This window comes from Acanthisitta chloris, unplaced genomic scaffold, assembly GCF_000695815.1.
Source record: "Acanthisitta chloris isolate BGI_N310 unplaced genomic scaffold, ASM69581v1 scaffold69, whole genome shotgun sequence".
NCBI lineage: Eukaryota > Metazoa > Chordata > Aves > Passeriformes > Acanthisittidae > Acanthisitta > Acanthisitta chloris.
Genome location: NW_008689704.1, coordinates 284,422 through 299,573, shown reverse-complemented (window position 1 = coordinate 299,573; position 15,152 = coordinate 284,422). Strand labels below are relative to the sequence as shown.

General features: G+C 37.3%; 1 protein-coding gene across 1 annotated transcript in view; it reads left to right on the top strand.

Moving 5' to 3' along the window:
- Positions 1 to 15,152, top strand: part of DIAPH2 (diaphanous-related formin 2) — a gene marked incomplete at both ends in the record, with an annotated part of 145,840 nt that overhangs the window by 9,460 nt on the left and 121,228 nt on the right. Inside the window, 12 exons of the mRNA XM_009081519.1 lie at positions 2,966 to 3,105; positions 3,475 to 3,549; positions 3,631 to 3,700; positions 4,712 to 4,848; positions 5,959 to 6,070; positions 8,487 to 8,597; positions 10,383 to 10,501; positions 11,446 to 11,562; positions 12,366 to 12,484; positions 12,773 to 12,837; positions 14,195 to 14,299; positions 14,613 to 14,644. Of these exons, the coding sequence (XP_009079767.1) occupies positions 2,966 to 3,105; positions 3,475 to 3,549; positions 3,631 to 3,700; positions 4,712 to 4,848; positions 5,959 to 6,070; positions 8,487 to 8,597; positions 10,383 to 10,501; positions 11,446 to 11,562; positions 12,366 to 12,484; positions 12,773 to 12,837; positions 14,195 to 14,299; positions 14,613 to 14,644 (1,202 nt within the window). The remainder of the gene's footprint in view (positions 1 to 2,965; positions 3,106 to 3,474; positions 3,550 to 3,630; positions 3,701 to 4,711; positions 4,849 to 5,958; positions 6,071 to 8,486; positions 8,598 to 10,382; positions 10,502 to 11,445; positions 11,563 to 12,365; positions 12,485 to 12,772; positions 12,838 to 14,194; positions 14,300 to 14,612; positions 14,645 to 15,152) is intronic.

Genomic DNA, 15,152 nt, shown 5'->3' with positions numbered 1-15,152 from the left:
TGCTGCCTTGTATTTCCTTATGACATGAATTAGCTTGAACAGCTGCTCTCTGAGGAGATTGTTGTATGAAGGAAGCTGATGTTCACACAATGGGTAGGGGAGAAGCTCTGTAATACCCGTTTTCTTCCCCACACCTTGTAATTAAGGTCTGATGGAGAGCAAAAGAACAGTTCTGCAATGAAGGCAAGTTTGTGTGCAGATAACTTGAAAAATAGTAAAACAAGAAATGCTGCTCCTCGGTATGGCTTTTGCATCTTATTGTTTCAAGGATGCTCCTTGATGTGCTCCTTTGCAGGGTATGTTTTCATAGGTGGCATCTTTTGGGAGTTGTTTGCATTTGCCAGCATATGTAGAAGATTTCCAGATGTAGTGTGGTTTGGGAGGAGAAGAACTTTGGGGTGTTGATGCTGGTACTGTTGGGTTGTAGTGACAGTTGCAGAGAAGAGGTTTTTCTGTTCGTGGGAACTTCAGAGCTTTAACTTACTTGAGTTTTACTTGGGGTCTCAAGCACTCATGGGACTACTGTGTGCTCCAGGGTTTCATTTGACCCATCATGAGTGAATAATTCTCTGCCTTAATTGTAATACTGAGAAGGTGACTGGTCATAAGGTAATTTCTAGGATTTTTGTTCTTAGGCATTGGTTTAATCTCTGAATGTTTCAGTGTGGGACTTAACCCTCTCAATTTCTTTGTAGTTCATTTTTGCCTTCTTCTTGATTAGATGTTCTTGCATAAAACATACCTTTCTCTGAGGCCTTGTACCTCAAAGGAAATGAGAAATCTATGTATTAAAATCTGATCCATATAAAGGCATAGCATTACTTAAGAGTAGAACTCCAATCAAACTGTCTTTGAATAGAGAACTCTTGAACTGGAGTACTTGAGTTAAAAGATTTGAGAATGGATTTTTGAGCCACCTTTAGTGACCATCTGGTTTGAAGAGCAGAAAAAAGGAGGAGAGATTGTTCTTATTGCTGTGCAGTCGAAGGTGCATTGTCATGGGAGCAGTGGAGAAGTTGCCTGTCCTGCAAGGTGTGGGAAGGAGCCTTAGGAGAGCACAGTCCCAATTCCTTTTAACTTCTAACCTGTTCTAAATGTTTCTGAGGGAGTCAGATGTCTTCTGAAAAGAAAACAAGGGACAGGGCAGAGCAGAGGTGGTTTGCTGATATTCTCAATGCATAGAAGGAGAAGGCAGCAAGATTGTGCCTTAGTTAAAATGTGAAAGAAAGAGCAGCTAAGGCTTTAAATTGCCTCGTCTGAATTGGAATATCTTTTGGATCTTTCAGTGGAAGGGCAAAGGAGAGCAAATAATCTCTTTGGAGAAACAATTGTGTCTTTTATTCTTGCATTCTGTGATGCTTTTCAGGTGTAATGGCATTTGATTGAAGTTGCCATTACCTCATCTCTTTATCCATTTTGTGGCCTACAGCAATATTTCTGTTCTCTTCTTTTACAATTTGGGTAATGTCTGAAATGACAAAGTTGTGTAGATCCACGTTGTGTAGATGGTGTTTTGTTAGTTACACATCAACTCTTTTCTGATTTCCATCCAATGCAATGAGCAGCATAAAGCTGTTCTTGTTTTCTAGTTCTTTACGGTTTGATTTCAGTGTGATGATTTTCCTGAACTCTGATGATATTTGATGCATTTACCTGATTTTCAGTCAGTTCTTATTCTTACAAAGATAAGACCCATCCATTTATTTCTTTTGGTGGAAGAGCTCCTCTTTGTTTAGGAGGTTGATCGTGACTGATCATAGTTCCTTTATATCCTGCTTTGTCTCTCTTGGTCCTTTGCTGTATAACTGGCATGCAATGCCTAGCTAAAGGTGCTGAGTGCATCAGCAAGAAACATCTTCAGAGTTAACAGAGTCCAGAGGACACTGTTGCCTTAATGCATTCACTGTCTGTGTCATCTTTTTCTCGCCAATCTGAAAGTATATTGTGAACTTAGTTCTGTTATGTGCATTGAGTCTATGTAGGTCAAAGTCATTAACTTAAATTTAGACAAGTCATTTTGTCATTAGCCATACTTAGTGTCATTTTTGGGAAATGAATGGTAGGAATTTGAATAGAGCAAGCTAGAAACTTCATAAGAAGTGGAGCTTTGTGAAAGAGAGACAATTAGAAGATTACAGTAGTGGGAGAAGTTCCTGATACAATTAAAACCAAATAAATAAATCCTCTTCTAGGTCAGGCACGTTTCATATTGCCTTTACACCCATGACATCTTTATCAGGTTCTCTTCAACAGACCCCTGAGAGCTAAGGAGCTTTAGGAACTGCATATGAATCATAACCAGTCTTTTGAGATAAGCCTACTGCAACTTGTCAGAGTTGTACAAAAGATTAGCTGCACCCTTTGGTAAAATAGTTCGTATATTGTTCATGGTTTTGAATACAAAAGCTCTAAAACCTGATTATCAGTATTTTAATACTGAAATACCTTGTAAGTAGTGACTCTTCTCTAGTGGCACTTGAGCTCTTTGTCAAATCTCCCATATGATTCTTTTGTTGCAAACAAGATCCTCTAGAGATCTTCATTAGGGGCCAAACATGGAATTATGGTACAGCAAGAAATTGAGTCCTGCAGTTAGGTGAACTGTGGGGATTTCTGTGTGTTTCTGTTTATGGTTGTTTCTAATACAGTGTTGTGAAGTAGATGTTTAACTGCTACACACTCTCATTTAACATGTTAATACAGCTGAATGATGGAGTTAAATGTTTATATTCAATTTGTAGCACTTGCACTCTTACTCAGAGAAGTGAGAAAGATTCCAGAAGAATATTTACCCTTGTCATGCTAAAACCATGTATTAAACACTGATGACAACTCCAAGTCAGGTGTCTTTTAATACTTATATTGTGATTTGAAAATTCATGTGGCAGTGTTAGTCTTATGTTTTATCATCTAAACTCTCCAGTGAGCAATAGAACACTAAGCAGCATTCTGCCTTCTGTGCTAGGGTGGACTGAAAAACAGCAAACATGAATCCACACTGTCCTCACAAGAATATATTCATGAACTGAGATCTGGAATTTCAGATGAAAAACTTTTTAATTGCCTGGAGTCCTTGAGAGTGTCTCTAACCAGCAATCCAGTCAGGTAAGGAGCAATTTCTGCAGGAGTTTTCATCATGCTGTTTTTGCTAAGCCAGAAAGAGTTGTGGGGTTTGGTATTTTTGAAACCAGAGTAATTATGCTAATGCTTGTTGACATGAGAACAGTGTTCTCAGCACACTGGAAAAGAGTAAGTGAAATGTTGTTTGCAGTATCTCCTTTCCTTTCTCTGTGGTTCTTGACTTGTAGTTGTTGGAACTAAGCATTTGTCATGATGGTTGATCAGGTCTTCTGGGGAGTGAGACCAAAAGCAGAACCTGTGAAGGGATGTACCAGCAGTTTGGGAGACATAACTTTTTCAAGTTTTACATTTGATTAAGAAACAATTAAAAGCATTTTTCATCCTTTTTTCCAGCTGGGTTAACAACTTTGGACATGAAGGTCTTGGACTTCTGTTGGATGCATTGGAAAAGCTTCTGGACAAGAGACAGTAAGGACTCAGATCATTAGAAGGGAGGATTGGGGAGGTAGTGAAGGTTTTACTTATGTTATTTTCCTCATCCCTTTCAAGGCAAGAAAGTATTGATAAGAGGAATCAACATAAACTTATCCAGTGCCTCAAAGCATTTATGAACAATAAAGTAAGTATTATTTTAAATTCAAGTACTTGTAGCATGGTTGGGTTTTGTTGAGTTCAAGATCTATGCAGTATGTTGAATCTTGGAGAAGGAAGGAGACTTTGTATATCCAGTGTTAGTTAACTCTTTGGAAATGTAGGTCTTAGTGCAACGTCTCTTGAGAGACTTCATAAACCTTTCTGAATATGCATTTTTTCTTAGTTTTGTTAAATACTCTTGATTTTTGGAAGTAAAATATTTGACAAGGAGAGGATGATAGTATGGGTTTAAGGTAAGTGAATTTGGAAAACGCTTGGAAATTGAAAGAAAAATATATCTTTATAAATTCAGATTTTGATACATTTGTCTTTTGTTAATATAATGTACTTCTCACCTGATATTAGATTGAGCATGATTTGACACCTTTTTAGCTACAGGTTTTAAGTTAGTAGATAGTGGGTGAAGGATCCGTTTAAGTTTTATCTAATTTGTTTCTAGCATGGGTTACTCTTGTTCACAAAGTATAAGTACTGCCTCTAGAAGTCGATGTGTGAAACTTGTAACTTTGCTTTACTCATAGGAGAATCGGAAGTCTTACATTTATTTATGCCCCCAGCAAATAAAACTGCATAAAAGTTACTTTTAACTACTTATACTCAGTTTAGAAAAATCTCACAGAATAACTTGTCTAATGGAGTGAGAAAAGTGATCAGGCTTTTCACAGTGTTGAGGTGTGTCAGGTAAAGATAGAAAATAAGACTCAATGTGTCTTTTGGTGGATATCTGATTTTAAAAGATCAGTGTCTTCCTGAGGTGTTGACTCACTGTTTCTTAGGAGGAAGCCTCAAATGTAAGACTGGGGAGACTGACTTGTGTCCCCAAGCAGTAAGAGCCAGGAGGGTTTAGTAGAGTGTTGCCAAACTTCACATGGGAGTGAGGGGGTGTGAGGGTTCCTCAAGATCTGAAGCCCAAAGATGATGAGGAGTATCTGAGGCAAATACAGTCTTTTCACTGTAAGTTTTTTCTCTCTTCAAGTACGGTTTGCAAAGGATTCTGGGAGATGAAAGAAGTTTGTTGCTGTTGTCAAGAGCAATTGATCCAAGGCAACCACACATGATGACTGAAACGGTGAAAATACTTTCTGCCCTCTGCATTGTTGGAGAGGAGAACATGTAAGTAACACAGTGAAACAATTTTCTTTTTTGGATGCTCATGAGTTGTCAGCTTGGACACAGGTGAGGAAACTTGTCAGCGAAACAAATGTAACCTGCTAAATCTTTACTTCATTAATGTAGTTTAAATGAAAAGAGACTTTGACCTGTTTTACTGCTTTAATTCAGTATTAAATCAGACAAAAGCAAATGAGATCTGCAAACCATGGCTGAAGTGGAAGGTCTGAAAGGACTAAGATTGCTTACTAGAGAGGAGACTTAGTGAGCCATAACTGTTCATAAAGGGCTGCTAAAAGATACATAGGTTATTTCATATTTCCCTGAGAACGATCAGCAATTGTGAACTTGCATTATCACAAGAAAAGTTGTCAGATGTAAAGACTCTTGAGAACGATGTGTCTTAGCATGGGGCACTACTGAGCCTATCAGTGTGGGGAGCACTGAAACTGGGATATCTCCCCTGAGGAAGGGACAGGAACTTACTGTGCTGGAAAATGACACCACATGGTAAAGTTTTTCATTAGTTTAGAAGAATAATAAAGAAATCTATGTATGTGTGGCTTTTTGTTAAAGCATCACCTATATCACAGGGACAAGAAGTTTATATTTGTAGCTGGAGATTTGAACAGTTCAAGTTAGGGAGTTATTTAGCACCTGCCCATGAGCTACCAAAGAAAGATAATCAGCTGGCATATGTTTCCTTTAAATTCCTCAGTGTGTTTATTTACTGAAGGTTAAAATGGGTAAACTCCATGTCTTCTGTGCAATAAATAGATAAAAATATTTTGATTGTTGAAAAGGCAAATTATTTCAACTTCCATGTCAGCTGGTATTTAGTACAAAGGTAGGGATCTTTTCCCCCTCATTGCTTGTTTCTTAGATGAAAGTCACAATAATTTAGAGATTTATTCAACTCTTTTTTAAACTTAATTCAATGTTACTCTTGTAGATATTTTTAACACTTGGTTCTTGGTTGTTTTCAACTTTATGTAGATAAATGTATTTAAACTCTGTCAGCACACTGAAGTCTTGAGTTGTGTAAAGAATGGGCTGAGTATCTTCAAATGGAAATTGCCTGTGCTCTGCTTTTTGACACTTGGTTTCTCTTAGTCTGGACAGGCTTTTAGGTGCTATAACAACTGCTGCTGAAAGGCACAACAGGGAGGAACGTTTTTCTCAGATTGTTGAAGGCCTGGAGAACCATGAATTCTTACAGCTGCAGGTGAGTTGACTTTTCTGTTTGCTTACCAGCACTTCAGAAATTATCTAAAATACTAGAACACTGTGTATTATTTTGTGACCCTTAAATTATTTACCAGCAAAATCTTTTAGTGCTATTACTCCAGCGTTCAGTTCAAGAGGAGAAGTAAACACAATGGCCTACTAGTGCTAGATTTTCTAATGGTTAATGGTGTGAAAACAAGGAACTCACTTCCTTGTCCAAGAATAGGACTAAAAAGTCTTGACCTTAATAAAAAGCAATTAGAGATATTCCTTTTCTTGAATGCCAGATGTAACATCCAGCTAATAAATCTGTGTTACTACTGCTGAGACTTTTGTCAGCAGTATATGTGGCCTCTTCAATACTCAGAAGTATGAAAATTATGACAGATGTGGAATGGGGTGTGGCTATTTTTGGCAGGATACCTTTTAGGATTGATAGTGTGTAGCAGGATATCACTGGGTACTTTTGTCAACAAGAACTGTGCTTTCCTCGGTGTGTGTTATCCATGCCCTTCACCAGCCACTTCTGCATCTCTAAGGATCGTCTAGTGAGTTGTAAAAGTTACTTTATAAACTATATCACATGTTTATGGCTGCTTATGTGTTGCTGGACAGAGGTTTAGATTCTCTCAGCACCTTAAAAGCCAAAGAAATTTGGTTGCTATTAAAACAGAAACTGTTTCTAATTGGGCTTTTTTTTTTTTTTTTTGCCACTGCAACGTTTGCATCGAGATCAAGTGGCTGAATGTCCTACTAAAGGATGACTTTGCCTTTTTTCCTTCTCCTGACACAGTATTTATACACATTTTGTATTGGTAAAATGTGTATTTCAGCTACCATGGCTGAAAGATAGAGAAAAGCACAATGCAGGCAGGGCAGTTATACCTGCATGGAATACTTATTCAGTATTAGATAAATACCTGTCAGCTTTAGTTGTCCTAATGCTGTTTACTGCCAGCAGTTCTTGTTTCAGGGCTGATGAGTTAATGATGTTCAATAAGTTTCTGTAAATGACATTGTAATCTTAATGAAACTATCACCAGAGAACTCATTCTGAAGGTGTCTCCTACTTCATGACCTTGTTGATTTAAACCAAACAAAAACAAGCACACACCATTCTTGCCAACCTCCCCCTCCCCAAACCTCACTCAAACCTCAGTCAAGGTAGAATTGCAAGACTCATTAACTCGTTTCTGACAAAATCGTTCTTTACTTGTAATGTATTAGCACAAGCCATTAAGCCAAAGTCTCTTCTGGCAGGAGCAATCATAGCAGATGGCACCTCTTCTCTCTATTAATTTCAGATTGGACATGTACTTGGGCTTGTTAAGTCATGTCATAGTAGTAAAATAAAAAGAGTCATTCAAGCAAGCATGATGATCCTGCTTTATCTGAAGATGCAGCTATATAAAGGGAGTGCCTTTGGAAAGGGGTTTTAATAGAAATTTGAGACTCCATAAGGTGTTCCATTAAAACTAAATAGTGAATGTAATTAAAACAGGAAGAGTGCTTTTATCTGACTTTTTTCCTCTGCAGCTATTGATTTTTTTTAATTTTTTTTTTTATTTTTTGCCTAATCTAATGTTACTTCTATTTGCACTTAACATCTTTCACCAAACTTGGTATTTCCCTGGGGTCCTATTTTAGTCTTTTAAGGTAGATCAGTACTTTTGACATTATGCTATTGTCTGCCTGTTTGCAAGTAAATCAGTGAAAGTGCACAGCTGTTCACTTAAAGCATTAGCCACCACCCTGAGACTTCAGGCATTTTGCAAAACACTGTGCAGGAGCAGAAAAGACACTTGGTGATGTGACTGATTTTGGATCTGGGTGTTTTTGGGATGGTTCTGTTGGGTTTTTTTAAAATCTTTAATTACCGTAGAAACAGTTTGTTTTCAAACTGGTGAATCCTAGGCAGAAAGAAAAAGAGCTTCAATGTTGTACCCTTTGGGAATAACTTTATGAAACAAATTATGATTTAGATTAGAGATTAGAAAGAAATTCATGCCTATGAGGTATGGAGGCACTGGCACAGGTTGCTCAGAGAAGCTGTGGCTGCTCCACATCCCTGGAAGTGTTCAGGGCCAGGTTGGATGGGGCACTGAGCAACCTGAGCTGGTGGAAGGAGCCCCTGCCCAGGGCAGGGAGGGTTGGAACTAGATGATCTTTAATGTCCCTTCCAACCCAAACCCCTCTATGATATAATTCTGTGGTGATCCTTCATGTGATACTATTCTGACATAGCAGAAGCATCACAGCTTGGAAACACAGCAGTGTTTGGTGTTGCATGTATGCCACATAATAAATGTCCATCTCTTGGCATTCTGTGTTATAATTAAACTGGAATAGTCATAAACAGTATTGATTTTTATTCTGCTCTTACTGAAAGTTTTTGCCTGTGTTTCTGATAACAGGTAGCCTGTATGCAGCTCATCAATGCCCTTGTGACGTCTCCAGAAGATCTTGATTTCAGGATACACCTGAGAAATGAGTTTTTACGTTGTGGCCTGAAAAAAATACTGCCTGTAAGTCATTTGTGTATAGGAATTGATCCCTGACCACAGCAAATATTGAAGATAACCAAACTGTTTTACTCAGAACAGCAGATGTGGAGGATTGGGGTAGGGAAGGGCAGACTAGCAATCCAGTTCTGCTTTCGGTTTGCATGGTTACAAATTTAGGTTCTCCTCAGCTGTGTAAACCAGAAGAGTAGTTGAAACAAGTTGATCTATTAGAAATTAAATTAGGGTAGTCAAATTTACTGTGATGGTCTCAAAGCACATGCAGTGAATGTTCAGTCTGGCTGTGGAACCAATCTTGGATTAACTTTCTTTGTGTATGTGGTTCCTGTTGTTTTCTGTGAAATCTGGTTTGCTTTAATCTCCCTGCTGGAAATGCATTGGGAGTTTTTAAGGAAAAATCAAATTGGCACCTTCATTCTCTTTGAGACTTCATGTCTACATGCCGCTGCACAGACCTGGGAATATTTGTGACTTAAGGATACATTTGTAGCTCTTAACTAAGAAACCATTCTGATGCTCATATCAAAAATTAAGGTGTAATTAAGGTACTCATGAGTTTCTCAGAGAAGATGAGAGAAATTGAAGAGTACCTGCTTATATTGGCCAAAACAGAATTTATACCACTGTGACTTTTAAGATAGGAAATTTTGAATCATCAGCATGTGTCAGGAACAAAAACCTCCAGATTTTAGCACATTCGGCCTTGAAACTGTTTGTGATGTCATGTTAATTTTTCTTAGGTATGTATTTAGGTTTTATTTTGTGTAGATACATTAATGAGTTCTACTGCCTTTATTTGATGTGGAACATCTGAAAGCCTGGACAGCTCCTTAAGGGTATTTTTTCTGTAATCTATTGCAAGTTAGTTTAGAGAATTGATACATGTTTAAAAACTTTGAGAACTGGAGGTGAATTAGGTAGAAAATAAACCGAATTTCAATGAATCATGATAGAAAACTTTGTATAGTGTGCTGATACCTGACATGCAAAAGCAATTAATATTTAGTGATGATCTTTGGATCAATTTGGAAACAATCTTTTCTAAAAACGTTGAACAGCTCATGTGTTGAAGAACAGTCAGGAAGGTGATCCATATTCCCCTCTCTAAATCTGTTCAGATTCAGAGTTGCCTTCTTTGCTTTTCGAACATTAGAATTGGCACCAGTTTTGGGGAACATGGTTGTATCCAGTTATCACAAATTCAGGCCAATTTCCATGTAAAGCATGGATTGCATTCACATTAATGGCTTGGGAACTCATTTCTTTTTTTGGTGATTTGCCTACTAGAAAGCTAAACTTGGTTCTGAATTGTATTAGCACAATTGTATGTTTTAAAAGAAAAACATCTTTTCTCCTGTTCCAAATGCTAACTTTGGTTTTGGTGTTTTTGCTTCTCTGTGTTTCTCAATGTTCTGTGGATGTTTTAATGCTATGATCTAACTTAATAACAAATTGTAAGCATATCTTCTTTACACTTCTTTAGGCTTCTTAAATCCACTTTCATGAATGTTTTGAAACATCCTTATGCTATTTTTAAAGGAACTCTGACATTAACAAGCAGAAACTGCTGACTATGTCAATTAGAGGGCTTCTTGTTTGTTCTATAGCCCAAACATGCTCTATGTGCTGATATTTTGCCTTCAGTTTTTCTCAGCTGTGCCATTATAATCAGCCCCAGGCACTGAGTTACAGCTTCCTCCTATTCCAAAGGTTAATGTCTTATATTTTGTCATGATACAATCTTTTAAAAAAAGGAAAAATTAAGATATATTCTGCCTTGAATAATAGGCCTTGAAAGAGAAGGAAAATGATGAGCTTGATATTCAGCTGAGAGTGTTTGATGAGAACAAAGATGAAGATCACTTTGAGCTGTCGCATCGTCTCAGTGATATCAAAGCTGAAATGGAATATCCTTTGTGGAAATGGTGTTAAAACTTGTTGCATCATTTAATAGCTTTATTAACTGTAAGTTAGAGTTGTCTTTGTGCAGTTTATGTGCCAAAGTTGTGTATCTTAGTAGAGACTTTGTCAGATTTCTTTCCAGTTGTTGTTTTTGCTCAAAAAATACTTAGAAAATTAATACTTTATATGTAAAATGTAAGTTATTGGAAGCTGAATTAATTTTCCATAAATAACACTTATTAAGCTAAACTGTGGCTCATAATGTGTGAAGATATAAAATTATACCCATGGAAGGTCATAAGTTTGAAGAAAAATGAGTTTTGATAACTAAGGTTTGAACAAAATTTCCAATAGGTTCTGAAGCTCTTTAGATGTTTGCCTTTTCTAACTGTGAAGGAGCAGTGAGTTTCAAGTTACCTAAGTTCAGAATGTCTGCTGGAAGTTTTTAGCAGGAAGCAGAGGAAAGTAGATGCAATCAATGACTGGAGCATAAAATCCCATGTCATGTTGTTGCTTTACAGAACAGCTAATTACAGGTAACGGTCATCTTTAAGAAACCCAAATGATTGAGCAGTGTGTTTGCCAATAGCCTGGCTCATTCCAGAGTGAAGATGAAAGCTTTATGTGAAATATTCTTACAGGATTTGATGACACTGTGTGGTATGATTATTCTTGCTAGCAGTGAAACATGTCCTAGTTGTTAAACAGGGGACAGAGTTTCTGTGGACAGCCTTAGTGAAACAAGAGTATTTACTGATAAGGAAAACGGTTCAGAGTGTAGAAGGGTTTTACTTGAACAATATGGACAAGGCCTGGGGAGCAAGGGTTGGGTAGGGGGGTGGGTGTATTGCTGTGCAGTTTGTTGTGCAGAAGGGTTTTGGGTCGTTTTGTTGGTTGCTTTTTAATTTTTGTTTCTTAAGCACCCATGTTTTCTTAACGATGTTTGCACTGATGTGACCGAAGTATTTCATCTGCTGTATAATATGGTGAAAGATACGTCTTCTGAAAATTACTTCTTGTCAATTCTGCAACATTTCCTTCTCATCAGGAATGATTACTATGTCCGGTAAGTGTCAGCTGGCAGTTTGATTTTGTGGAGGGGATAGGGACAAGAATAGAAATCAAGGCCCTGATAAACTGAGTAGCTCATAATCACACCTGAAAAGCCACTCTGAGACTTAGCTGTTATTTGTCTTTCTGCGCACTGCTAGTATTGGAAAGAGCTTATTGAATATAATAATGCTTATTTCAAAGACTTGAACTTTAGTCTAACACCCTCATCCCAAAAGTCTAACTTGTTGAGCAGTTTTCCTTTATTCAGGTTTTATACCTTTGTGACTTCTTTGAAGTTATATTAGTTGTATAACTAATGATTGAAAGTACTTCCCCGGTGCCATGCATCTTGTTTGTTAATATAAACTTCTCTTATGTGCATCTCAATGTCTTAGCAGGGTCAAGGTACCACATGCAGAATCTTTACAAATAATAGTACAAATAAGCTGAGACAGGGGAGATTCAGATTAGATGTTAAGAAAAAAATTTTCACTGTGAGGGTGTTCAGGCACTGGAATATTGCTCAGGGAGGTGGTGGAGTCACCGTCCCTGGAAGTGTTTGAGAGGCATCTGGATCTAATGCTGGAGGATCTGGTTTAGGGGTTCCAGGAGAGTGACAGGTTCATGGTTGGGCTCAGTGATCTTAGAAGTCTCCTCCAACCTTGATGATTCTATGCTGTGGTTCTAAGACTTTGAACTCGATACTATTATGGGCAGTTGTGTAATTCATATGTTAGGAGTTAATGTTACTCCCCCAAATTGCATAAATGCTTGTTCATGTTCTTACTGTCTTGTAAAATGTTTTCTGTTTTTTAGACCTCAGTATTACAAGATCATAGAAGAATGTGTGTCACAAATAGTATTGCACTGCAGTGGTACAGACCCAGATTTTAAATACAGAGGAAGAATGGACGTGAATTTTACTCACCTTGTTGGTTTGTACACTATAAGCAATTTTATCTTCTTTTTACTGAAGTGTCTTTATGTTCTTCTGGTTAGACTTATATTGACTGAATTGCTTCAGTTTTCTGAATATGCACGTAATCTACAGGTGTAGCTGTGGAGAAGGCCTGATTGAATGCTGCAGTCTTTGATGTAATGAGTGTCAAAAAAAATTGTCTGTTGCTTTTATGTCATGGGTTCATAGGGTGATTATAGTTGGAAGGCACCTCCAGAGCTGTGATACATTTTGCCTGACTTGTGGTATTTTATTTAAATTCTAGATTCATGTGTGGACAAAGCTAAAGTAGAAGAGAGTGAAAAGAAAGCAGCAGAATTTTCCAGAAAGGTAAGTTCTACACATCCCTCTTTTTAAAGTATGGAACAGAAGGCTGACAGGAACACAGTAGGCTTGTTTCACAGTGAAAACTGGGAAATAGTGTATCTCACAGGCAGGATGTTCTTTAATATTTAAAGCTCTGTGAGATTTGGGTTTTTCTCTGTGTGTACAGCTTAGATTCAGTTGAGTTTAAAATCAAAAGCAGCTGAGAAGTATTAACTGTACATATCCTCAGTTGTGTTCCTCTGCTGCAGGTAACTGATGGGAAAAGTTCCACTTGTCGCTCTTTTGTGCTGAAATGCTTGGTCACAATTAGATATATAAAGTGCAGGTATATGCCTGAAAAAAAACACTTTGAGGGGAAAATGTTTGTTACTCTTTAGCTAACTTTGTTTTTGAACTTGAAGAAATTTACTGGAAAGTGGTGTCATTCAGTGCTTGAAAAAGCATTGACCTTTTGGGCACAGAGATGGTAGCAATAAAATACTGCATTATTTCCTTATAATTCTAATGGGAAATTATTATCTTATTAAGGTGAGTAATTTATTTCCTTAGTATTCACATTTAGAAATCTTATCGTTCATTTTGGAATTTGTTTCCTAATAGTTTTATGCTTCTGATTCAGTTCTGTTTTATTGGGAACTTGATAACTGAGTCCCACTTCAGTCAGGGGCAGTTAAGATTTGTTACTAGATACGGGAGAGGAATAATTTCAGCTCAGTATATTTCTTGGAATAAAACTTTGGAGGTATTTCTAGATAAATTAACTCTTATCCTTTGGCTTTATAACTGTTGGTGTTTGTGCTGGAAATATTTTGATGCAGCATGTTTTGTCAAGTTAGTTCAGTTCCTGTTTCCTACATGAGGTTAATGGATTATTTGCTAATCTCAGTTTATTGCATCCTGTCTAAGGATATGAAATGCTGAATGTTCTATACTAGCTGCAGTAGTACTGAGGTTCCTATACCATGGTGGTGTGTATTAAAAGCACTCAGAATGTTGGTTTTTGATGGCTTGGTCTAAAAAGGCTTTTTTGGGCCTAGTTAGTGGCAGGACATGTTCTTGAACATGATGATTGCAGGGTTATGAGTTGAGTTTGAGAAGTTTACAATATTGTTAGGTGGGAAAAGCCTGTTGAACTTAGAGCTGTCCTAAGTAGGTGGATCTGAATGGTTTTGTATCATTGACTTATTGGTGGAAGAAATGATGTGGTACTGCAAGAGAACATGCTAGAAAAATGCTTCTGAAAAAAGTTAGGAGTGCATCTGTTGCTCTAGCTGTGATATTGTTCAAAGAATTCCTGAAAATGTGGTATCCAGTGTGGACATAAATGGCCAAACACTTGTGCATTGGTTAATTGTTCCAGTTTGATGAAGAGTTCACAGCTCGGCAAGAGGCACAAGCAGAGCTGCAGAAACGGGAAGAGAAAATCAAAGAACTTGAAACAGAAATCAAACAGCTCCGAACACAGGTAATAAAACTATATCACATTAGGTTCCACAGTGGAGTTATTTTTTTTATTTCTTTATTTATTTTTTTTGGTGAAGGAATTGAAAAGAAATTGCCCTGGAGTATATTGCATCTATGGAGTTGGAGCTGTCTGTTATAGCTGTATTGATTTGTTTTTCAGGCAGCATAAGTTACTAAGGATAGTTAATGGAGGTAACATTTTCCAAATAGTATATTCAACACCTGTCACAGACACTTGCTGTACTGAAGAAAAACTTTTCCTTAGGCTATAAAAACTTTTAATCCAGCCTGATTCTTTTTTTTCCCCACCCCAGGTAGTTGTTTATGCTTTAGCATTGCTGTTTCTGTAGGTTTTGCAGAAAGTTTTTGTTTGGTAAGGCTTCATTTTTCAAGTCTTATATATTTATCTATATTTTTACTCTTATATTTTTAGTTAAGTCTTTTTACTTTTAGCTGTTTACACCAGCTTTGGGGTTTAGACAGGATTTTGATACCCTTTAGGAACTAACAGATAGTATGGTTTGGTGCTTTTGCCTCAGCCTGGCTGATTTCCTACTCCTTCAGTGCTAGGCAAGGTTGGGCTGTTGCCTTTTTTCCTTATTTTTGCTATCTTAATGTCTATGATGGCACTTCCTGTTCGAATAGTGAACTGGAGATACAAACACTTCTGTTCCCACTTCCTTCTTGCCAATTTTCATGTTTGTTACAAGTTTCTACAAGGCAATGTTACACTGAAGTTCCATGGTCTCTCTTGTGAACCAGAACTCTCTAAGTTCTCCACCACTTGTTGCATTATAACTTGTGTAGTGGTTTATGGGCCAAAGAAACATGTTCATTGTGCAAAGTCAAAAAAT